The sequence below is a fragment of the Sinohyriopsis cumingii genome, chromosome 18, assembly GCF_028554795.1.
Source record: "Sinohyriopsis cumingii isolate HCF-2022 chromosome 18, ASM2855479v2, whole genome shotgun sequence".
NCBI lineage: Eukaryota > Metazoa > Mollusca > Bivalvia > Unionida > Unionidae > Sinohyriopsis > Sinohyriopsis cumingii.
The window spans coordinates 75,370,269-75,396,329 of record NC_142978.1 but is presented as its reverse complement, the minus strand read 5'-3'; the positions used below and the strand labels follow the sequence as shown (position 1 = coordinate 75,396,329).

At 40.0% G+C, this 26,061-nt stretch overlaps 1 protein-coding gene across 1 annotated transcript in view; it reads left to right on the top strand.

The window, feature by feature from the left end:
• LOC149777002 (sterile alpha motif domain-containing protein 9-like) overlaps positions 1–26,061 on the top strand; it is a 52,155-nt gene that overhangs the window by 14,963 nt on the left and 11,131 nt on the right. The window contains exon 2 of the mRNA XM_089941756.1: positions 17,891–18,295. Coding sequence (XP_089797882.1) covers positions 17,891–18,295 — 405 coding nt within the window. The remainder of the gene's footprint in view (positions 1–17,890; positions 18,296–26,061) is intronic.

Sequence of the window (26,061 nt, the reverse complement as noted above, 5' to 3'; positions counted from 1 at the left end):
CGTGGGAGGCAAAACTTTGCACTTGATCAAGCCTTCGTATTGCCGAATGTTGACCAGGTCGATGTGTTCCGTCAGCAATTGCGGGTGCCCTGTAGGAAAGTGACAATATTTGCACACGTAGGGATACAGCGAACACACATCGAAGTATTTGATTTCTTCTCCTTTCTCTTCGTCGGCTTGGTACAGCAAACAGGTGGCATTGGTCCTTCCTCCGTACAAACTATCCCTCGGGTTCAGGGGGTCCATCAGCTTGTAACTTTCCACGACACGTTTAAACTCGGGATCGATTTTCAAACGGTGATCGTATTCGTGTTCCCACATTTCCACCACTTGGTATCCTTGCTGTTCTAACTTCAAGCCTCGCTGACAAGTGTCCTGGTACAGGTCTTCCATGGTCCGTTGTAAAAACTGATTTTTAGTGTCACGGTCAGGGTAGCAGACGGGACATCCGTGAAATAAGCAACCGTTAAACTCATACACGATCTTGGGGTTTTTTAAGTCCCAGCCATCGACCGAATACGTTCCGATGGTCCTTTCGCCTCCTCCGTTGCGGGCATGCTGAATCCATTTGCCTTCCTTTTCGCACAAGTAATGTAACCAGCGTAGGGCTTTGACCGAGTATTGACGCTTGACATAGTTGGTCGTTTGAGGACTGATGACAGCCACGGTCTTTTGAGGCATGAATCGTTGGCGGTACACTAAGGAACACGCTTTGGCAATGGTGCAAGCTTCTTTCAAAGGATCGACCCCTCCGTGTTCCATGAACAGTTCTCGAAATTTTCCACAGCAACGTCGTAAAATGTCCACGTCGGAACGACAATACTTTAACATTTCTTCCTGAAAGTCGAAGGGGTCAGAGGCATGAGCCTGGTACCAAGCGTAGAAATCTTCTCGTTGTTCGGTTCGCATGTTGTCGGGGTCGTAATAGTGAGCCTCAGGCAAATGGGGTAGAACGGCATGTTGATTGGCTTCCGTATTGAAAAAGTGTGGAAAGTACCCTTTAGCCATTTCTGTCATTCCAAACGTTTTAGGCATTCGACTCAAAGGCATGGCCAAGTAACTCATCGAATCTTTAAACTGCACTTGTCCCACTTGCATGAAAATGATTTTGGCTCCGTTCAAAGTGACTTTAGGACGTTCGGTGCCATGTTCCGTATAGTACCTCAAAAGAAACTGTCCATCGTATCCGGAGAAATTGTGAGCCATCACTGTGGCATGGCGATGACAATCTCGGTAACGTTCGATGTCCTCTTGGCTCCATGTCTTGTCGATGGGGTCTAAGACCCATTTGGCAAAATCGTCTAGCGTCTTTGGTCCTCGAAAGATTTTTTCACGCCCTCCAGGAATTTTGCTGCAGTGAGGGCAATAACTGAAGATAGGTTCTTGAATACACTTCTCGCACGCTCGATGAGCCACGCAGAAATTAGGAATGTGAATGCCAGTCTCTTGCATGCATTCGAAATCGAAAAAGATGAAATTGCCTTTCTTCTTGTGACCGTCCTCTTTCTCTGGTGGGGGTTGGTATTTTTGCACGTAACATTGGTGTTCCAAGTCCACAATGTGGTGACAAATGTGACATTTTTTCTTTCCTGAACATACGTGTGCCTTGACACTATTGGTACGTATGCCTTGTCCACACGCGGGGCACATTCTCAGCAGTTGACAAGCGCATTTCTTCTGTGAACCTTGCGTCTTCAAATGTTGTTGGTAACAGGTAGGGCTGACAAACGTGCGCAGACAAGTTGAACAAGGCACTGGTTCTTCGCTCAGACAGGGTTGAGAGGCAAAACATCCTGAGCATTTCCATCCACAATGTTTGTGTTGCTCTCGATTATTATAACCACAGTCACATTTCTCACAATAATAAACATATCCCAGGAATCCAGTGATACTGGTAATGGTATCGAAATGTTCATCGTGATGATAAAGGTGAATGTATTTTCCGTCCTTAAAATGTTGGCCTCGAAACAACAGAGGCCCGCGCATTTCTTGAGGGTGCACTTTCAAGGTGTAGCGTGGAGCTAGGGCATCTTGCAATTTTTGCATCTCAGGAATGCCACAGGGTGTGTCTTTGGACAGTCCGGCTTGTTGTAACAGGAGTTCTGCTTCATTTCGTTGTTTGGCTCGGTCGGATTGTTGAATAGTTTTCCAGGTTCTTTTCCATTCTACCGTGTCGTTCTTGTTGGCATAGGTTCGTCCCACCACGATGGCACGGGCTAAATACATCTGGTCATGAGGGTTGTTAATTCGGACGAGACTTGTTTTGGTGTTGCGAAGGACGTCCACCAATAAGACCTTTTTGCGTCCTGTCCCTTGAGGAAGAGAGACGTGAGCCATTTTCAGTGTGGCTTTACCATCGGTGATGTCAAACTTGTCATTGGATTGTTGCACCTGTTGTATCTTGTCCATGACTTTGGAAGGAGTCAGTTCTGCGGGTCTGCTAAACTCGATCCAAACAGGGGATTTCAAGCTGTCATGTTGTATGGATAGTGTCAAGCGATCGTCTTCTTTGGGTTGACATTGTCGCTTGAGTGCGGTGAGCAAAGAATCCCACATCTCGGTGATGAACCCTTCTGCTTTCTCCAACGGTACGTCGGACTTGAAATCTTTAAACTTCACCGTGTAGGTGTAAGCCGTGGTTCTAAATTTTCTAGAGGAGCGCTTTTCCGTCTCTCGAATGTGATAGTACTTTTCAGGGTTGACTGGTGAACTTTGGTTTGGAGTAGACTCTCTCTGTCTGGTCGCAGACGTGGAAGGTGTTGGTTCAGGTTCGCTCATGTCTTCTATTTGAGCGAACACTTCTTTTCGTGTGTGAGGCGATACGTCACTTCGCTGCCTCTTACGTTCTTCTTCTCTCTCACTGAAATCGTGCGATCGTTTCATCTCGATTGCTGATTCAGAAATGATTTAACCAAGTTCATTCTTTCCATATATACCCTCTCTACCTCTCGTTGTGACAATGACTTGGTATATTTCACAAGGCAAGTGAAAGCCAAGCATATAGGAACCCAACGACAGCGTTGCGTCTTAAACACCTCATGCATCTTGACGACCCTTCGATTCAAACCCTACCACGAAAGAAAATAGTTGCAAGAAAAATAAAACAGACAGTTGGTGTCTTCAAGAGAGCTAGAGACGGCACTGTGTCGCTGGGACACGTACGTACGTACTCCAGAAAACTACGCTACTCGACAACGTGAGTGTGCTTGTCAAAATGTTTGAATAAGACTAAAAATGCTTGTCAGTTTCAAAACGCGAACCAGTACTGTGTCCGTTTAATATTTGATGTGGCAAGAAGAAATGGTACAATACGCAACAAAGGGTTTGTACGTTTACACTCCAATCTGTCTGTACTGCAATGGTAACAGCGCTCTTGCGTTGGCATTATTTTGCCACACTACCTTTTAAATAAAACAATGCATCACTCATCATAAACGATTTCATTGGCTATACTTATTTTCTTACCGCTTTCGCTTCGAATTGACTTCAGTACCTTTTCGCACAGCGACAAGATCGGACGTGTTTTTTTATTCTGCGTCTGGTCGCTACACTACTTGCCCTGAATTTACAACCAAACAATGTGTTACACATTGTAATTGACTTCATTGGCTAACCGATATTTTACACTTCTGTCTCTGTTGATGTGAGTGTGCTTGTCAAAATGTTTGAGTAAGATTAAAAATGTTTGTTAGTTTCAAAACGCGAACCAGTACTGTGGCCGTTTAATATTTGATGTGGCAAGAAGAAATGGTACAATACGCAACAAAGGGTTTGTATGTTTACACTCCAATCTGTCTGTACTGCAATGGTAACAGCGCTCTTGCGTTGGCATTATTTTGCCACACTACCTTAAAAAAAAAACCCAATGCATCACTCATCATAAACGATTTCATTGGCTAAACTTATTTTCTTACCGCTTTCGCTTCGAATTGACTTCAGTACCTTTTTGCACAGCGACAAGATCGGATGTGTTTTTTTTATTCTGCGGCTGGTCGCTACACTACTGTCAACAAGCCCTGAATTTACAACCAAACAATGTGTTACACATTGTAAGTGACTTCATTGGCTAACCGATATTTTACAATTCTGTCTCTATTGATGTGAGTGTGCTTGTCGAAATGTTTGAGTAAGATTAAAAATGTTTGTCAGTTTCAAAACGCGAACCAGTACTGTGGCCGTTTAATATTTGACGTGGCAAGAAGAAATGGTACAATACGCAACAAAGGGTTTGTACGTTTACACTCCAATCTGTCTCCACTGCAATGGTAATAGCACACTTGCGTTGGTATTATTTTGCCACACTACCTTTAATAAAACCCCAATGCATCACTCATCATAAACGATTTCATTGGCTATACTTATTTTCTTACCGCTTTCGCTTCGAATTGACTTCAGTACCTTTTCGCACAGCGACAAGATCGGACGTGTTTTTTTATTCTGCGGCTGGTCGCTACTCTACTTGCCCTGAATTTACAATCAAACAGTGTGTTACACATTGTAAGTGACTTCATTGGTCAGTCGATATTTTCCACCGCCTTAGCTTCAAATTGGTTTCACATGTTATTCGCACCGTGAGATGATCAGACACGTTTTTCTGTACCTGACCATTAGTCACTTCACAAACAATAAAACTAAAACACAAATGATCACGCCATGAGCGGCTCATGGAAATTATGTTAGTCATGTTACGAAATATAGCACGACTTGTTTGGAAATACTTTTCTGTGGTCACTCTTTAATTACATGCGTCTTCAGTTCACTCTTGTGACATTTTTTGTAAAGGGTGTATTTTTTCTATGGATGTGATTGTGTTATGTTCTATATGTTCTTTTATGTTTTCAGTGATTTTACTTTATATCTGTATTTTAATTTAGATGTATAGACTATGTAGTCTGAAATAAAGAATTCTTATCTTATCTTATGTAAATGGAATTATGTGTTTCTTTGAAACTTTCATAAGGAAAATGTGCCATAAAAACAAACGTACGTGTCGTCATATTTTTAAAGTAGGAATACATGATCTCTCTCTCTCTCTCTCTCATTGTAGTTTTGATTTATACCCTAATGGAATATGTTCCCGTTTGAAGATACCTCTCCAAAATTGTGATCAGTAGTCACCATAATTACGTGAACTGTTCGTCATGTCATTTTTTTCAAAAGTTTACACTCTAAAAAATTGTAGAACGATTTTTTTTCTTCCATCAGTAAATCTTTGTATGAAATAAAAGCTTGAGTTTGCACAATTCTGGTATCTTAACTTTATCCGGTTTTGGAACTGCAATATGTCACGCAATTTTTTTCTTTTAACGTTAGATTTACAGTTTTTCAGAAAAAAGACAATCACACGGCTTTTTTAAGAATGAAACAAATGACATTGCACTGTATAACCCTGCCTATGGTTAACTCTGAATTCTAAAGTCAAAACATGGGTTCAGGAAAAAATGTAACAATGTTCGTCCTATATTCTCTCAGTTTACACTGAGGATAGGACGAACATTGTTACATTTTTTCCTGAACCCATGTTTTGACTTTAGAATTCAGAGTTAACCATAGGCAGGGTTATACAGTGCAATGTCATTTGTTTCATTCTTAAAAAAGCCGTGTGATTGTCTTTTTTCTGAAAAACTGCAAATCTAACGTTAAAAGAAAAAAATTGCGTGACATATTGCAGTTCCAAAACCGGATAAAGTTAAGATACCAGAATTTTGCAAACTCAAGCTTTTATTTCATACAAAGATTTACTGATGGAAGAAAAAAAATCGTTCTACAATTTTTTAGAGTGTAAACTTTTGAAAAAAATGACATGACGAACAGTTCACGTAATTATGGTGACTACTGATCACAATTTTGGAGAGGTATCTTCAAACGGGAACATATTCCATTAGGGTATAAATCAAAACTACAATGAGAGAGAGAGAGAGAGATCATGTATTCCTACTTTAAAAATATGACGACACGTACGTTTGTTTTTATGGCACATTTTCCTTATGAAAGTTTCAAAGAAACACTCATTCCATTTACATAAGATAAGATAAGAATTCTTTATTTCAGACTACATAGTCTATACATCTAAATTAAAATATAGATATAAAGTAAAATCACTGAAAACATAAAAGAACATATAGAACATAACACAATCACATCCATAGAAAAAATACACCCTTTACAAAAAATATCACAAGAGTGAACTGAAGACGCATGTAATTAAAGAGTGACCACAGAAAAGTACATCCAAACAAGTCGTGCTATATTTCGTAACATGACTAACATAATTTCCATGAGCCGCTCATGGCGTGATCATTTGTGTTTTAGTTTTATTGTTTGTGAAGTGACTAATGGTCAGGTACAGAAAAACGTGTCTGATCATCTCACGGTGCGAATAACATGTGAAACCAATTTGAAGCTAAGGCGGTGGAAAATATCGACTGACCAATGAAGTCACTTACAATGTGTAACACATTGTTTGATTGTAAATTCAGGGCAAGTAGAGTAGCGACCAGCCGCAGAATAAAAAAACACGTCCGATCTTGTCGCTGTGCGAAAAGGTACTGAAGTCAATTCGAAGCGAAAGCGGTAAGAAAATAAGTATAGCCAATGAAATCGTTTATGATGAGTGATGCATTGGGGTTTTATTAAAGGTAGTGTGGCAAAATAATACCAACGCAAGTGTGCTATTACCATTGCAGTGGAGACAGATTGGAGTGTAAACGTACAAACCCTTTGTTGCGTATTGTACCATTTCTTCTTGCCACGTCAAATATTAAACGGCCACAGTACTGGTTCGCGTTTTGAAACTGACAAACATTTTTAATCTTACTCAAACATTTCGACAAGCACACTCACATCAATAGAGACAGAATTGTAAAATATCGGTTAGCCAGTGAAGTCACTTACAATGTGTAACACATTGTTTGGTTGTAAATTCAGGGCTTGTTGACAGTAGTGTAGCGACAAGCCGCAGAATAAAAAAAAACACATCCGATCTTGTCGCTGTGCAAAAAGGTACTGAAGTCAATTCGAAGCGAAAGCGGTAAGAAAATAAGTTTAGCCAATGAAATCGTTTATGATGAGTGATGCATTGGGTTTTTTTTTAAGGTAGTGTGGCAAAATAATGCCAACGCAAGAGCGCTGTTACCATTGCAGTACAGACAGATTGGAGTGTAAACATACAAACCCTTTGTTGCGTATTGTACCATTTCTTCTTGCCACATCAAATATTAAACGGCCACAGTACTGGTTCGCGTTTTGAAACTAACAAACATTTTTAATCTTACTCAAACATTTTGACAAGTACACTCACATCAACAGAGACAGAAGTGTAAAATATCGGTTAGCCAATGAAGTCAATTACAATGTGTAACACATTGTTTGGTTGTAAATTCAGGGCAAGTAGTGTAGCGACCAGACGCAGAATAAAAAAACACGTCCGATCTTGTCGCTGTGCGAAAAGGTACTGAAGTCAATTCGAAGCGAAAGCGGTAAGAAAATAAGTATAGCCAATGAAATCGTTTATGATGAGTGATGCATTGTTTTATTTAAAAGGTAGTGTGGCAAAATAATGCCAACGCAAGAGCGCTGTTACCATTGCAGTACAGACAGATTGGAGTGTAAACGTACAAACCCTTTGTTGCGTATTGTACCATTTCTTCTTGCCACATCAAATATTAAACGGACACAGTACTGGTTCGCGTTTTGAAACTGACAAACATTTTTAATCTTATTCAAACATTTTGACAAGCACACTCACGTTGTCGAGTAGCGTAGTTTTCTGGAGTACGTACGTACGTGTCCCAGCGACACAGTGCCGTCTCTAGCTCTCTTGAAGACACCAACTGTCTGTTTTATTTTTCTTGCAACTATTTTCTTTCGTGGTAGGGTTTGAATCGAAGGTCGTCAAGATGCATGAGGTGTTTAAGACGCAACGCTGTCGTTGGGTTCCTATATGCTTGGCTTTCACTTGCCTTGTGAAATATACCAAGTCATTGTCACAACGAGAGGTAGAGAGGGTATATATGGAAAGAATGAACTTGGTTAAATCATTTCTGAATCAGCAATCGAGATGAAACGATCGCACGATTTCAGTGAGAGAAAAGAAGAACGTAAGAGGCAGCGAAGTGACGTATCGCCTCACACACGAAAAGAAGTGTTCGCTCAAATAGAAGACATGAGCGAACCTGAACCAACACCTTCCACGTCTGCGACCAGACAGAGAGAGTCTACTCCAAACCAAAGTTCACCAGTCAACCCTGAAAAGTACTATCACATTCGAGAGACGGAAAAGCGCTCCTCTAGAAAATTTAGAACCACGGCTTACACCTACACGGTGAAGTTTAAAGATTTCAAGTCCGGCGTACCGTTGGAGAAAGCAGAAGGGTTCATCACCGAGATGTGGGATTCTTTGCTCACCACACTCAAGCGACAATGTCAACCCAAAGAAGACGATCGTTTGACACTATCCATACAACACGACAGCTTGAAATCCCCTGTTTGGATCGAGTTTAGCAGACCCGCAGAACTGACCCCTTCCAAAGTCATGGACAAGATACAACAGGTGCAACAATCCAATGACAAGTTTGACATCACCGATGGTAAAGCCACACTGAAAATGGCTCACGTCTCTCTTCCTCAAGGGACAGGACGCAAAAAGGTCTTATTGGTGGACGACCTTCGCAACACCAAAACAAGTCTCGTCCGAATTAACAACCCTCATGACCAGATGTGTTTAGCCCGTGCCATCGTGGTGGGACGAACCTATGCCAACAAGAACGACACGGTAGAATGGAAAAGAACCTGGAAAACTATTCAACAATCCGACCGAGCCAAACAACGAAATGAAGCAGAACTCCTGTTACAACAAGCCGGACTGTCCAAAGACACACCCTGTGGCATTCCTGAGATGCAAAAATTGCAAGATGCCCTAGCTCCACGCTACACCTTGAAAGTGCACCCTCAAGAAATGCGCGGGCCTCTGTTGTTTCGAGGCCAACATTTTAAGGACGGAAAATACATTCACCTTTATCATCACGATGAACATTTCGATACCATTACCAGTATCACTGGATTCCTGGGATATGTTTATTATTGTGAGAAATGTGACTATGGTTATAATAATCGAGAGCAACACAAACATTGTGGATGGAAATGCTCAGGATGTTTGGCCTCTCAACCCTGTCTGAGCGAAGAACCAGTGACTTGTTCAACTTGTCTGCGCACGTTTGTCAGCCCTACCTGTTACCAACAACATTTGAAGACGCAAGGTTCACAGAAGAAATGCGCTTGTCAACTGCTGAGATTGTGCCCCGCGTGTGGACAAGGCATACGTACCAATAGTGTCAAGGCACACGTATGTTCAGGAAAGAAAAAATGTCACATTTGTCACCACATCGTGGACTTGGAACACCAATGTTACGTGCAAAAATACCAACCCCCACCAGAGAAAGAGGACGGTCACAAGAAAAAAAGGCAGTTTCATCTTTTTCGATTTCGAATGCATGCAAGAGACTGGCATTCACATTCCTAATTTCTGCGTGGCTCATCGAGCGTGCGAGAAGTGTATTCAAGAACCTATCTTCAGTTATTGCCCTCACTGCAGCAAAATTCCTGGAGGGCGTGAAAAAATCTTTCGAGGACCAAAGACGCTAGACGATTTTGCCAAATGGGTCTTAGACCCCATCGACAAGACATGGAGCAAAGAGGACATCAAACGTTACCGAGATTGTCATCGCCATGCCACAGTGATGGCTCACAGTTTCTCCGGATACGATGGACAGTTTCTTTTGAGGTACTATACGGAACATGGCACCGAACGTCCTAAAGTCACTTTGAACGGAGCCAAAATCATTTTCATGCAAGTGGGACAAGTGCAGTTTAAAGATTCGATGAGTTACTTGGCCATGCCTTTGAGTCGAATGCCTAAAACGTTTGGAATGACAGAAATGGCTAAAGGGTACTTTCCACACTTTTTCAATACGGAAGCCAATCAACATGCCGTTCTACCCCATTTGCCTGAGGCTCACTATTACGACCCCGACAACATGCGTACCGAACAACGAGAAGATTTCTACGCTTGGTACCAGGCTCATGCCTCTGACCCCTTCGACTTTCAGGAAGAAATGTTAAAGTATTGTCGTTCCGACGTGGACATTTTACGACGTTGCTGTGGAAAATTTCGAGAACTGTTCATGGAACACGGAGGGGTCGATCCTTTGAAAGAAGCTTGCACCATTGCCAAAGCGTGTTCCTTAGTGTACCGCCAACGATTCATGCCTCAAAAGACCGTGGCTGTCATCAGTCCTCAAACGACCCACTATGTCAAACGTCAATACTCGGTCAAAGCCCTACGCTGGTTACATTACTTGTGCGACAAGGAAGGCAAATGGATTCAGCATGCCCGCAACGGAGGAGGCGAAAGGACCATCGGAACGTATTCGGTCGATGGCTGGGACTTAAAAAACCCCAAGATCGTGTATGAGTTTAACGGTTGCTTATTTCACGGATGTCCCGTCTGCTACCCTGACCGTGACACTAAAAATCAGTTTTTACAACGGACCATGGAAGACCTGTACCAGGACACTTGTCAGCGACGCTTGAAGTTAGAACAGCAAGGATACCAAGTAGTGGAAATGTGGGAACACGAATACGATCACCGTTTGAAAATCGATCCCGAGTTTAAACGTGTCGTGGAAAGTTACAAGCTGATGGACCCCCTGAACCCGAGGGATAGTTTGTACGGAGAAAGGACCAATGCCACCTGTTTGCTGTACCAAGCCGACGAAGAGAAAGGAGAAGAAATCAAATACTTGGATGTGTGTTCGCTGTATCCCTACGTGTGCAAATATTGTCACTTTCCTACAGGGCACCCGCGATTGCTGACGCAACACATCGACCCGGTCAACATTCGACAATACGAAGGCTTGATCAAGTGCAAAGTTTTGCCTCCCACGAACCTATACCATCCCGTCTTACCTCACCATTGTCAAGGCAAACTGATGTTTCCCTTGTGCCGTACTTGTGCCGAAACGTGCAACCAAGATCAGCCTTGTCAGCACACCCAGGAAGAACGGGCCTTGACGGGAACCTGGGTCAGCGTAGAATTGTTCAAAGCTATGGACATGGGATACCAACTGTTAGAAGTGTACGAAATTTGCCACTTTCCCAAGACACAACAATACCACAAGGGTGACCCTACTCAGAAAGGCATTTTCGCAGACTACGTGGATGCCTTTTTGAAACTGAAGCAAGAAGCCAGCGGCTATCCTTCCTGGTGTCACACTCCCGAAGACCAAATACAATTCAAAGAGAAATACCGGGAACAAGAAGGCATCACTTTAGATTACATCGAGAAAAACGAAGGCAGGCGATCGTTTGCCAAAGTGATGTTAAATTGCTTGTGGGGTAAAATGGCACAACGACCGTGTTTACCCAAGACGGAATATTTGACAGAACCTTCCCGCTACTTCCAGATGATTCACGACAAAACCAAATACATGAAACACGTGGACGTCGTTCGAGAGGATTTAATCTTGGTCAATTACGAAGAAGATCTGGACTTTGTACAAGACGACCCTTTTGGAAATGTCATCATTGCGGCTTACGTGACAGCTCATGCTCGCTTAAAATTGTACGAAGCTTTAGAACTGTTAGGGGATCGCGTCCTGTACTTTGACACGGACAGTTGCATCTACATCGATCGACCGGGTCAGCAACACCCTAACATCGAAGGAGACCGTTTAGGAGCCTGGACAGACGAACATCCTGACGACAAGATTCTAAGTTTCGCGAGTGGCGGTCCTAAAAATTACGGCTACGAATACCGGGACCCACAAGGAGAAGTGCACACAGAGTGTAAAGTGAAAGGATTGACTCTGAATTATCGTACCAGTCGTGTGGTCAACTTTGGCGTATTGAAAGAAGCATTGCAGTCTGGAAAGGATGCAAACTTTAAAGTGACCACCTACCAGCCGAACAAGATTGTACGTTTACCCACTCACCACATGGTCAGTCGACCCTTGGAAAAAGTCTATCAAATCGTGTACCAGAAGCGAGTGCGACTTCCCAACCACTTTACTTTGCCGTACGGTCACATCAATATTGGTCAGCATATAAAAAAGGACAACGTCCAAGACCAACAGTTCATTGTCACTACTAAGACCAATTGAGAAAAAATGAATCCCGTCAAACAGCAAGTATAGAGCGTAAGACTCAAGTCCAACGAGAAACTCGGGTGTGATTCTTTGCCTCACTATCACATCACCAATGCAGTAACACATCTTAGTTATTTATGTACTAACGCCATGACAAACTACGTGCAGCTAGTGAAACTTCCAGACCACAAAACTTTACCTTATGGACATACTGATATCACCCAGTATAAAAAGGGACGACTTCCAAGAACGACACTTCATTGCGAGGACAAGCAACGAGAAAGATGAATCACTCTACGCAGGTGAAAAAAGAGAAGGAACAAACATCACTGACCTCTTTCACTACCATACCGTCACAGCAAAGTGCGTCCAAGAAGGGAAAGGATTCAGTAGACCTACAGGAGTATTTTAGCATCCAAATGACTCAGACAGTGACCTCAAGAAAATTTAGAACGACAACTTACACCTACACGGTGAAATTTAGAGACTTCGCGTCTGACATTTCAGCCGAGGAAGTAGCAGGTTTCATTACGGACCTACTTGATTCACTGTTAGAGGAACTCAAATGTCATTGCCAAGTCAAAGATCGAGGTCGTTTGAGCCTATCTATGTATGGCGACAGTTTGAACTCACCTGTATGTCTCGGATTTAGCACACCTGCAGAAATAACTTCGTCCAAACTTTTTAGGGCTATTGAAGACGTGCAGTCGATGAGAGGAAAATTTGACATCAACGAAGGAAAAGTAACCATTCATATGGTATACATTGTACCTCCATGGGAAGAAGACGATGACTGCACTTGATCTGCTTACTGATAAGTGTACCTAGCACGATGGATATAACAGCCGATTTATGAATGAAACGGATTAAGTGATGGGAAATATCTACGCTGGGACACAAGTGCTAGCTGACCAGATTTTTAACAACGTGTGAGACGAATAGAGAGAGAGAAATATGAACTTTGTCCTATTTGATTGCATGTTACTTGTTTTATGTTAGCTTTTTCTTATAAATGAACATTAAATGTAAACAGGTTTACTAGAGCCAAGAACTAAATAACTAGTAAATAGGTTTGTTTGATGTAGAAATGTTTATGTATTAAATGGATAGTGCTTAGACCAAAGCACAGGCCAGAGAGCCCATGTATATACTTGAATAAATGTTTTGAACCCATACAATAGACTTTTCTTTTTTGAGCCATTATTCTCTCTGTGAGGTTTGTTTTAGAACATTTCTGTCGTCTTTTCTGTGTGTTTAAAAGTGTATTTGTATGTTTGTCCCTATCTACCCTTTGTCCTTACAAATACATTAAAATCCCTATAAAATGTTTTGACCCTATAAACCTCATGACGTCACCCAAAGTTCAATTCCCATTGACATCCAGGTGACATTCCCATGTTCAATTTCCATTTACGACAAAGTGCAAACCCCATATTTTAACGTTAAAGTCCCATTGACGTTAAAGTACCGGTCCTGTTCAATTTCCATGTTCAATTCCCCTTGACGCTCTACAGTTCCATCCATGTTAAAATTTCCCATGTTAAATTCCCCTTGACGCCAGAGTGAATCGACTGTTTTTGCATGGTAAGTCCACTTGACGCTAGAGTGACCCCATATACTACTCTTTTGCCAAGGAAGTCATAATCTTGCAGACAGATTTTTAAGGGAAGCTGTTGCTAAATTCAAAGACTGCACTGAGCCAGAGACATCTAAATAGTATAGCTATCCATGGACTTCTATTAAATAGCATCTATGTTATATGTATATATGCTATATATATTGAAGTCCATGAGCTATCCCTCCAAGGATGGATAACTGAGCCTAGGAAACTTGAGAGCTTGACTATTATACAGTCATCTTTAACATAATACATAAAATAAATTATGTAGCCTACACAAGCATACAACTTCTTCAACCAGATGCAGTAACCTTAATGCCTTACAAATATTGTACACTTTGATAACAGACTCTTGTTCATTTCAGGCAAATGCCCCCTCCCCCCCATTTGCATGTACTGTAAAATTGCTGTAGCCTATATACGAAAGCTAGAATATAAACTCTCGATTTTTTCATGAATTCAAAGTGTTATAGTCAATTTGAAATCTGTTAAACAAGTTTAAAAAAACTGTATTAAAATTTATTTGTAGACCTTTTAATTTCCGTAATTCTATTTTTAGCATAAAAGCCGCCGTATAAAATATTGTTAGTTGGGGGGGGGTGTAAAATTTTATTAGGGGGTCACAGAAAGTTTGACAGTTGTTGACAAAGGGGGGGAGGGGGTAAAAAATTGCCTAAAAATTGTTGACATAATTAATGGACGTCCCCTTAGGTACATTTTGAAACGCATTAACATGTCGTGTCATGATACTACTCAGTTTAGTTACCGTGATGCAGACTTTGTTAAATATCAGTGTATTGGGTTTTTTTCATGTTTGTATGAATAACATGCTTAATTCTTGTAATTCAAATTCGTTCTCACTCGCGATGTCATTTCAGTACCACACTCTCCAGTGTAGCTACGATGTGGTAGTCTCAACTTCGTTTGTTGTGGTTGAGGCTACGAACTGATCCCATTTCATGTAATGGAGCAAAAAAAAAAAAAAAAATCATCACTAAAGTTAGAAAAACAAACAGTGTAGAAATCAGCTACATAATTATAATCATGTTGTGAAAAAAGTTTAGCTTATTTTGAATTTATTAAGCCCTTACACGATAAAATAAATTGGCATGGTTACTCTAACCGTATCCTGTCCGCCACGACAGATAACATAAGACTCTCGCCGTGACCCCTTTTCTACGTAAGGCTTGCCAGACCATATTTTGGATATTCTACGCTGTATTATTATCAATCAAGTGCGAATAATCGTTCTTGGTGGAATTTCAAAGTTGCCGATAAACCGTATTTACTTTTAATGCGCAGAATTTCTGAGCCAAACGGCGCCAAATTTTTACTACGATTTGTTTACATTTCCAAATAAGGCGTCAATGTCCTTATATGGTACACAAACAAACGAGGCTGAGAACGGAAGTAATCATTATTTGAAATAACATGGCTGACGATCTAAACGAAAATATCGGCTAAAAAAGGTAAACGAGATTTTACAACTATTTCTATAATGATTTCGATACTTCCGGTATTAAATAAGAGTTCTACTCAATTTTTTGGATTATAGGCAAAGAATATGTTTAAATTGTTATTATTAGGCTAAAAGAGCTCCATTAACACGTATATGCTCATGTTAGTACCCTGTCCACGAGGTATGAGTAAGGGTACTAATATTAGTACTATTTCCAGTGTAGAGGTATTGAAATTACATCACGAGGCGGGATGCGTTACGCGTTTTGATTGGTTGACTGAGTTTCCATTAGCTACCGTAAAGACGTACATCAACAGATGAGAGGTGCTTTCACACATGGAAACACCGAATTAGTTGTTTGTAATACAAGTAAAAACACTAAACCATGGATATGGCAATACTTCATGTTATTGAAGTTGGAGTAAACAACCCAATGCAATATTAGATGGACTATAAAATGTATCCTGTTTGGAAACACATTACAAATTACCATATCTCTCCATCAATGAAGACATACTAAGTTCTAAAACGATCTTTCCATAGTGGCTGACAGTCCCAAAGCAGATATAATATATATACGTGTAAGAAAGTGAAGAAAATTATTAACCTTACAATCCACGAATATGAGATATTTTGTATTGTATAAATTGTGGGGTAATGTAAAGTCATTATAAACCTCAAATACTTTCTCCAGTACTGGGCACAGATCAGTACCCATAGATGGATAGACAGTATATATGCATGTATACAGGGGCGGATTAAGGCTCACTGGTGCCCTAAGCACTGACAAATCTTGGTGCCCCCCTCCTTTCCACGTACACCTGGGAAGATAACCCTAGGGTGCACCATGATCAAGAAACAGAACATTATGACCAATTTGCACTAGTTTTATCAATTTTTTTTACAAATCTTCATTCGTTTTTTTTTCTTTTCACCCCTTTTCTCAACTTTGTGGTGCCCCCTTTGACCCTGGTGCCCTAAGCACGTGCTTAGTGGGCTTTATGGTTAATACGCCCCTGCATGTATAGTATGATTGTCTGTATTGTGTATGTGTGATTCCATTGTTTGTATACATAAATCTGTTATATTTTACTTATCCTGACTTAGTTTTCTTTTGGTCAGGTGCTAGGCTGGGACGAACCTTTTTATGAAAACTTTGACCTAAAGTGGATCAATAATCGTTACCTATTCTTCAGTGGGAATGTTATGTGTATTTACATTATTTGTGCTAATTTTTATGATTATGGATTGTAAGGGTCATTTAGTAAAGAATAACATATTAAATAGCTACTTTTGCCCTTTTTAGATTTGTACTATAAAATAAGGTCATTTTTTTGGTAAACATATTATTGTTGCCTTTTGATATTGGAAGTTGTAAAAGAAATCCTGTTGACGAATTTGATCCGATTTTAGTTAAGATCATTTGTGTCCCCATAGGAAAACCAGGTCACCTGATTTCTGATCGGCTGTCATTCAAAGGACCGGACCTTGGTGACAAGTTAGAATGATCTAGAAATGAATATTTGACAGTCATCCTGGTCCTGAAACTGTCTTAGTTTTTTTATATAAGGGTTGTTTACATTATAACTGTTTATTCATTGCTTAACATCAGAAGAATCAGTTAATTTAGATGTGTTCGGTTATTATATGAGGATTTATTTTGATTATTCATTGGAATTACAAGGTGCTCACAAACTTTTGGAATAACTGTTTTGGAATTATTGTGAATGAATTTCAAGACATTTGGAATATATCATTGTAATACATCAAGACGGTCAGCACATCAAACTGTTCCAGACTATTGTCACATCAGTGCTGTACATTAGATTGGACTTCATTCAAAATACCACTGAAAATCATTTGGGATACTCGATACTTTTAACTAGTGGTATAACTTTTATGACTAGGATTTCATTCAACATACCGTATGTTATTTTTGAATTTTTCGCTTTGTATTAATTTAAGACCACAGAGTCCTAACAGGGACCCATGCTTTTTTTAAAAAAAATGTAAATGCTACATCATGAACTAATCTGACAATTGCAATTCTTATATATTACATTGCATTTAAGAGATAAATCGTTGGAATACTTTAACCAAGAAAATTATTCCCAATGATACAGCAGAGAATTTTTGACGTCTGATGCTAAAGGTATCATAACAAATGAGAGAATCTTCATTATGCAAAAGAATTTTAAAAAATATATTAGTGTTCGTAAGTATACATCAGTACTTAAAGCAATATGAAATATGAACTCCTTCCTCTTAGACATCTGTGGATACTGTGACATACAAACAAAACATGTCGGTTTTATTTGTAATGTTGACGCAATTCGTTTGAAGTTTTCTGTTATATATATATATATATATATATATATATATATATATATATATATATATATATATATATATATAATTTAATCTTTGTTTCACTTTGAAATATAGTAAAAACTAATGCCTGTGTTGAAGACATAATTGTTCACTGAAGTACCAATATAGTAGATGCATTCAGAAAAAAAATATTAGTAAAATTTGACATAGGCTGAATTTAGTCGAAAGTGAGTCTAGTCCGTTTTATTCTAACAAGGGCAAAATAATGATATAAACAGTTTGCAAATGGTCATACTGTATCCAAAATATTGTGTGATTTTGACTCCTAATTGTTTCCAGGTTACTTCTCCATCAGGAAACAAATCAACTATTACCATTCCAACAAGTCTACCGATTGGACAGAGAGGTCTGTGGCAGAAGCGGGTTTATTTTGTCCTTGGGTTTGGATGGTCAGGTCCAAAAGCGTACAATATAACGCAGGATGACCCTTCAGTCAATGGGAGTGGTGATGCCAAGGCACAGTCACGGGGAGCAAACGTTGTAAACACTCGTAAACATTCAGATGGTTCTGATAAGGAATCCGATGAAAATGACTTTAAAGACTCAACAGTTACAACTCAAGTTTTCAGACGACACACGTCGAAAGAAAGCGCATCACAGACAGCTCAGAGTTCTCTTCAAATCCTTCAGGAGCTGCAAGCAATTGATAAAGAAATATCAGAACTAGAAAAAAGTCCTACTGAGGTAAGTAGATTTTGCTTTCATTTTCTCTTTCTTTTTTATTTAAAGGCTGTAGGTAGTGCTATAATCCCATAATGTCATTGTTGAAGTACAATCTGATTTGACTCTGTGCTGTTGATAATAGATTTAGAGATTTATCGCCAAGTCTTCTACCTCGTATGTGAACAAAGAACCTTACTTAAAAGCTAAAGATTCTCAACCGTGTGGTCACTTAAGTTTTCATGAAAAATTACTGTATCATATGCTCTTCATCTACCTCAATCACTGATTTCAATACCTTTTGATTATTATTAAATACTAATTTGTATACTTATTAAATTCGTGACATATGACTATTTTTCTCTCTCGAGGCAAAAGCATCACTCACCACTCACACAGCAATATTTGAATTGGAGGTGTTAATTGCCATTGAGATTCACCCTGAAGTGGTAGTAATGCGCCTATTATGTTTGGACTGTTCAGTAGAAAACCCCGACAAAGATTGTTGTATATAATGAGTAAAACTAAATCTGTCACCAAGGAAGCATCTGTTAGATCCTGTAAAAGGTGTACACACGAACACGCAAATAAAACTATACAAAAAAACTAATATATAGAGAAAGCACTAACATAATCATACATTTAAGACTACGGATGGGACGGTTTTCTTTCCGAGACTATCATCCTTCCCATCACTAAATGAAATTTCCCATGCACACAAGATGATTAATACTTTGTACATTTTTTTTCTTTCACTTTGCCCCAGTGTAGCATATTTACGCGAATACTGCCTGTGATTATGTGACTGTAAACAAGTGCAAGACGATTTAGTTGCTAATTGCATGGATCAATGAAGAATTCGCAGGACTTTAATTATGTTGGCAGGGTCGGTGGTCTTCAATGTTTGAAGTTTGTCGACATGAGTTATACTACGTGTGATAAGAAGTAATACCAAAAGGAATAAAGATATTAATTGATTTTGATTACATTAATTCTTTCAGCATTTAGTGTTTACCGAGATGTAGAAGTGTTATCTCCCAATGCTAACACGGCAAAATTTAAGCAACCGAAGTACGCACATGAAATTCAGCCAAGGATGGAAACGGGACTTTCGGAAGTTGAAATCAAGCTAAAAAGGGCATGAATATGCATTTGCACCTTTTTATTAAAGCTGATTTTAAAATCTGATACAGTGGTAAGAATGACATTAAGCCTTGTGTAGCATATTAAATGCGAGAACGAATACGCCATTACTTACATCTATTTTTGCGGAATCGGCATCAAATGTTGATAAAGATACACGTGCCAAGACGTTGTTTGCAAACTTTATAGCTGAACATGATCTCCCATTTACGGTCGTACGTCATTTTCAGATCAAGTCAAAATAATGTTCCAGACTCTGAAATCGCACAAAAGTTCTTATACAAAGGACGAAAACTACGATAATGACCCAAGCTTTCGGACCTCATTGAGGTGTGTGTGTGTGTGTGTGTGTGATATAGATTTTTAACGTTGCTTTAACACTATTTCATTCATATCACTACGATGTCTGCAGTGTGGTAGTTTATAGTGGTGTCTAGTACTGGGGCATCATGCCGCAGACATGTAGCATCATGTCCCACTCAGTCACATTATCCTGACAGCAGGCCGACCAGTCGTAACACTAACTTCTTAATGCTGAGTGCCTAGCGAGGTAGCTATTTGTACCTTTTTTAAGTAAGTCTTTGGTATAACTCGGCCAGGGTTCGAACCCATCACCTCCCACATCCAAGGCGGACGCTCTAACCACTAGACCACCGGAGCGGTCGCCTCATTGAGGTACAAAAAAATTCAAAGACATTGACCGTAATGTATATTTTGCCAATTTCTTCCTCTTTTGAAGTAAAATCTCCCGACCAAATTTAGCAAATCTCTCGACTTATTCTAAGCTAACTTTTCTGTCATTCCATATTGATACATAATTATATATTTGTTTTCAATTAATATATGAGGTGCATTTTGTTTTGCATTTTTCTGTGTGCAGTATGCCAGTATTTCTTTCTAAATGTAATATTCTTGATAATGGAATACTGCAATTTTATATCTTCATATTCCATGTGAACGATTCTATTATGTGCAAAGTTTTATATTGTACATATACACTTTCTAGATTGCATCATTCATTTTTGTATTCTTACAATTAATTTGATGTTTGATGACATATATGTTAATCACCCGAACTGTAAAAATACATCAATAACGTCCTGGAAGTTTGATGTTAGCATAAAGCAGGAAGGAAAAATATTAACGATGGCATCTGTATCATAATTGGACTTTTCACTGATGACCAATTATGATGACAGACGGCTTAGTTGTATCTCGCACTTACAAGGAAGAAGTGGCACCCATGTAGGCATACATGTGTAACATAATTTGAAACGTGCTTCAGTGTCAGGGAATTAAATTGTGCCCTTCTGTCAGTTTGACTGTCCGTCCATCCATCTGATTACTCTTTAACTTTATTACATACCATGGTTGATCTGGCTTTCGATACAGATGTTCATTCTCTGATTCCGTTTCGCAAACTTTATATCTCTGAATTGCACGCTCAGCCTGGAACTACTTTTACAGCTTGAAATGTTCAATATTAGCCCACTTATAAAATAACGGGAATGATATACTGTTATTCATTTTAATTATTCAGAATGTCACGTGTTATTTTAAGATGCGATCATATCGGGTGAAAATGGCCATTTTTGCCGCTGGGGATAATGTGAAAGTACAGTAACTAGCGACAAGCAGTTAATGTGCATTTCACGGTATCTCGGTTGAGGTGGACAACAATATTGTTGACAGATTGTTTGATACTTGGCTGTCAGAGGAAGCTTGTGTCCAAAGTGGCATCATACAAGAGAGAGAGAGAGAGAGAGAGAGAGAGAGAGAGAGAGAATGTACTTTACCGCTGAAATCTTGAATTGAAATTTTTAAAAATCCAGACAAAGGAAGAAAGACTTTTTGAGCCATGTCAAGATTCAAGGCATGGTTAGAAACACCACACGTTTGGAGAAAACATATTTAGTTCCCAAGAGACATTCCACAGTGTAAATCATCTTAAATATCAAACTTAGCTAAAATGCATTTCAGTTTCAGATTTTCAGAAATGCGGTATGCGGAGTTATATTTTTTTAAGGAGCAAATTTAAGTAGAGGGTCTTACAGTTGTTTGATTAATAATATATGGTTAGATTGTTCTGGTGATAAAATTCGAATGTAACTAAATAATTGCACGTTTTGTGGTTCCAGTTGTTAGGAGAATAAGTGGCAATTTTCCCTCATTCTGCTTGAAATGTTTAAAATATCAAGCAGACGATTTGCTTATACTGTATTCGGCAACGCCATGTGAATATCTTGAGTGCATGTTTACATATGGGTCATTTAGATGCAGCGCATGATGACAGTGTTGGCGCGATAATAGGAGGTCGTATCTTGCTGTCATATATTTTAAATATTTATAAATTGACGTACAAATAATAAAATCCCACACATCATTAATCAACATCAATATGGGTTGAGTCATCCGTCTCATTCACTGGTCACTGGTAGTAATAATATTAGTAACTGGTAGTAATAATATTTGCAGTACTTGTACGAACCACTTAAAGTTGTCATGCAACGTCATCGTGGTTACTGACTCGTAGCGACTTGTAGCACGGGACGCTGTTAATTAATTTTACTTGAACTTAACCTGTATGTTTTACCTTCTATCTGAAGCGTACTATATAGTAGGTCTTCTCTCTCCCTTGGCTACACTACTCCGAGCTGGCCGGTTTTTTTAGGATAGTATTTGAATTTGAAGTGATAACCTGCTGTATCTGTCTGAGGACTGACGCTCCAGAGTGTGACAGATTTCAACCCCAGTGAGATCCAGTTTTATTCCTGGCTTCTTGTCGGCGACTGGGTCATCCTTCTGAGTTCCCGACTGGTGTGCTGAGTCGTCGAGTTCGTGCTTCTGGTTTGCCTACTGGTTCGTCATCTGGGTTGCTGAGTTGTCGACTGGGTCGTTCTTATGGATCGCTGACCCTGTCACTGAGTTGTTGGCTGGGTTGCGAACTGGGTCGCTGAGTTGTTGACTGGGTCGTCCTCTAAGTCACTGACTGTTGTCGACTTGGTTTTGGTCGTGGGTCATTACTCGCTCAAGATAGAAGAGACAAACGGCGAAATGATGAGTGAAGAGAGTTCTTCAGTTACAGTGTGTATTGTCACAAGGTTGTGATTCCAAGATTTTCGCGCTTCTTGAACGAGCCTTGTAGCACCTTTATTATGGTCAGCGAAATACCTGTACTCTGGTCAGCACCTGTATTCTGGTCAGCGAAATACCTAGTTTATACACCTTGTTTTAGATTCCCCAGCCTGGCCCTTTCCTTTTCGGTGAACTATGACCAAATGTGGGGTTATACTGCTTCATTTGCATGGGGACGTCTTCACACAATACCGCTTAATAACACAACACAATTTCAGCCGCAGTTGGCATACACACACACACACACACACACACACACACACACACACACATATATATATATATATATATATATATATATATATATATATATATATATATATATATATCCAACAGGTGGAACCACATGATCCAAAAACTAAGACACTAGACTAGACTGTGCTACAAAATCAGCTAAAATTTAAAATCAATCATAAATTTTAAGGAAACAAACAATAGCATTAACGAAACAAAAGTTAATGTACATGTATTTTCTCATTACACAACCCACGCCTCCACTATTATGTGCTTCCAAGCACATGCCATACAAAAATACAAAACAAAAATTCACGGTTAAATTAGAGCAAATTACAAAGTATGTAATAGTCACAAATGACAGTTGTTATTTCACATTACTCCTTCCAGCAATCATGATATTTCTTCACTATCGTGGATAAGAAAAGTTCAACATATAATTCATCCAACTTCTTAGGTAGTTTTTTCTGTCTCCTATGTCACTCATCAGCAGCTGTTCACGACTCTCTATGGCCACTGTTGTTCGCTGTGAGAATTTCTGTCATGGTGTCGATGGGGTAAAGGGCAACAAGACTGGCATCATCGAGGCCGTCGTTCCTTTCATTTTTAGCAATACTTTCCGACTTCTCCGGGTCCAATCCCCTCGCTCCGTGGGCGACTTCATTACGTACCTAGTACCTTTTCAAAGAATCCACGTGCATGCACTACTACCATGTCTACCGCATTTAACTCTATAATTGATCTCACACAGCCTGTCAATGTCTTCATAGGGCCCATACCACCATGTCTGTAATTAAGGCGGAATCCTCCTTTTTCTCTTTGGCGAAAACAACCAGACATGGTAGCATGTTTGAAATCACTTCCATCTGGCCCGTAATAGTACTTTGTCGTCGCATATTGCATTGCAAGTTTACTCTGAAGAAATGATGGGAAATTTCTGACCTTCTGTCCATTGCATGAATCCAGTCATAGAAAATGCTGTAAAGTTGATTGGGTGGTTTTCCAAACAAATATAACGGCCAGTCAGTCTCCCTTCTCATCATCATGAAAATGAGAGTAAAACCTCAGGTTTCATGCACTGCAGAGTGTTATGCCATTCCTAGATAGTAGAGATGCTCGTCCCAGCCTTCTTGTCATTCTCCGACGAAAGCAGATAGCAAGCTCTCTAGCAGTCGGTTCATCCTTTCCGCATACTTTTGCCTTGCGCATGATACTAACTGGTTCTATTTTTCTCGGTTCCATGGAGTCGATACATCATGAGAGAGTTCACTTTGGAACTGTCGGTCTTGAGCCATGTGAATCTGTCTTGGCACACCTAAATGTGTGACGAACTCCTATCAGTTTTGCAACAGCTGTAGCTTCCTGGCAAAGCATTGGGAATATCTCCGTCCAGTTAGTAAGGTAATCGGCAAACATGAGAATATAAACGTTGCCAATTTTGTTCTTTGGAAGTGGTCATAAGATATCGGCAGCTATACATTCCATCGGAACCCCTGATGCATCCATTTGCATTGGAGCTCGTCTGTTTGGTCCTGGCGACTTTCGCTTCACACAGGCCTCACATCTATGCTGCCAGAGTCGCACGTCTTTCTGAAATCCAACCCAGTAATACCTTTTTCTGATCTTCTCTAGAGTTTTCCTGATGCCAGGGTGTCCTCCACTGTGATTCGTGAGCCATGCGTAGAACATCATTTCTCTTTTCTTGTGGAACTATAGCTTGACTATGAATTTCTCCACCATCATGCGACTCCCATCTACAACAGAATATGTCATTCCTTCAGTTGGTGTAGGCTACTTGCAATATCAGCAACTCCCTTTATGAATCGGCGAGCGTATGAGCTTTGTCCTAAGAAGCTGCAAATTTCTGTCTATATTTCTCCAGTCTACAACGGCGGACAATTTCTCGCGATATGCACATATCAGCTCCGATGACACAACATGTCCCAAGTACATGACTTCTTTTGTAAACAATTGACATTTCTTGGGTTTGAGCTAAATACTAACGTCCAACAGCCTGCTGTCAAAGACCTGTCGCAGATGAGTCACCTCCTCTTCGAACGTGTGTCCAAAGATTGTTATGTTGTCCATGTGCACCAGATATATCTGCCACTGCAGCCCTGCTAGAACTATCTCTATCAGTCTTTCGAAGGTCCTGGGCGCATTACAGGGCCTGTATTAACCATGCGAATTCCGTTTTCAACCCATCATTTGGCTCCATTTCTACCTGCCAATATTCACTCCTGAGGTTTGAAGTCATGAACCAAGTTACTCCTGAAAGCAAATCAAGCGACTCATCGATCTGAGAAAGATGGTAGGCGTCTTTCACAGTCACTTTATTCAAGGCACGGTAGTCGACGCAAAACCTTGTTCTGCCATCCTTTTTCTTTACTGAAACCACTGGCGACGGCCATGAACCTTAAGATAGTGAAATTATCCCTTTCTTCAACATGTTGTCCACATGCTCCTCAGTTTCGTGCCTGGTGTAAATCAGAATCTTTCTTGGGGGTAGTTTTATTGGTCTTGATCTCCCGTTGGAATTTTTTGTCGAGCCTTCGTCATCCTTCTAAGATTAATGTCAGATACAGCAAAGAGTGATAGTTGCCCAGAAACATATCCGCTTGGCTTTCCTTTTCTTCAGAGAGATACTTTTGATGCCTGAGCCAGTTCTTCCAAATGAGTCGGTACTTGAAGCTGCAACTTCTTATTTTGAAGACAACGAACAATCGCACTTCCCTCCAGGTTGACGACTTTTTGGACTACTGCTAAGACAGCAGTGTTTGTCCCAGCATATAGTGTCTGGTTATCTGCAGTTGCATTCAGTATGCATATTGGCAGATTCCCTTCCCTGGCTCTGACCAGTGGCCTCGATACTAAGATCGCCCTCCAGACTTCTGATACTGCTCCACCATTTCAATTTCTGGCACTGCTGAAAACGACGGCCTTTCAAATTTTCCTCTAACAATCATTTCGTGCATCGCTGGAACGTTCAGTTTCAGCGACAATTATTCTAGCACATTATATACGTCCTTTAAACGTACTAGGTAAATTGTCCTTGCTGAAGGTAAGGCGACTGTTATTAACATCGAGTCAGCACGAGTTAAATTTGAGAAAATTCATTCAAAGAATTTCCTCTGCAGGAATGCCAGCAACCAGCATTTTATGTCGTCGACAAACCCCACATAGACATGTTTCAAAATGTCACTATCGACCAACATAGGTCTACCATCTGTGAGACTGACTTTCCTGCTCACATGATTCAAGTTGGCCTTTCCTCTGGT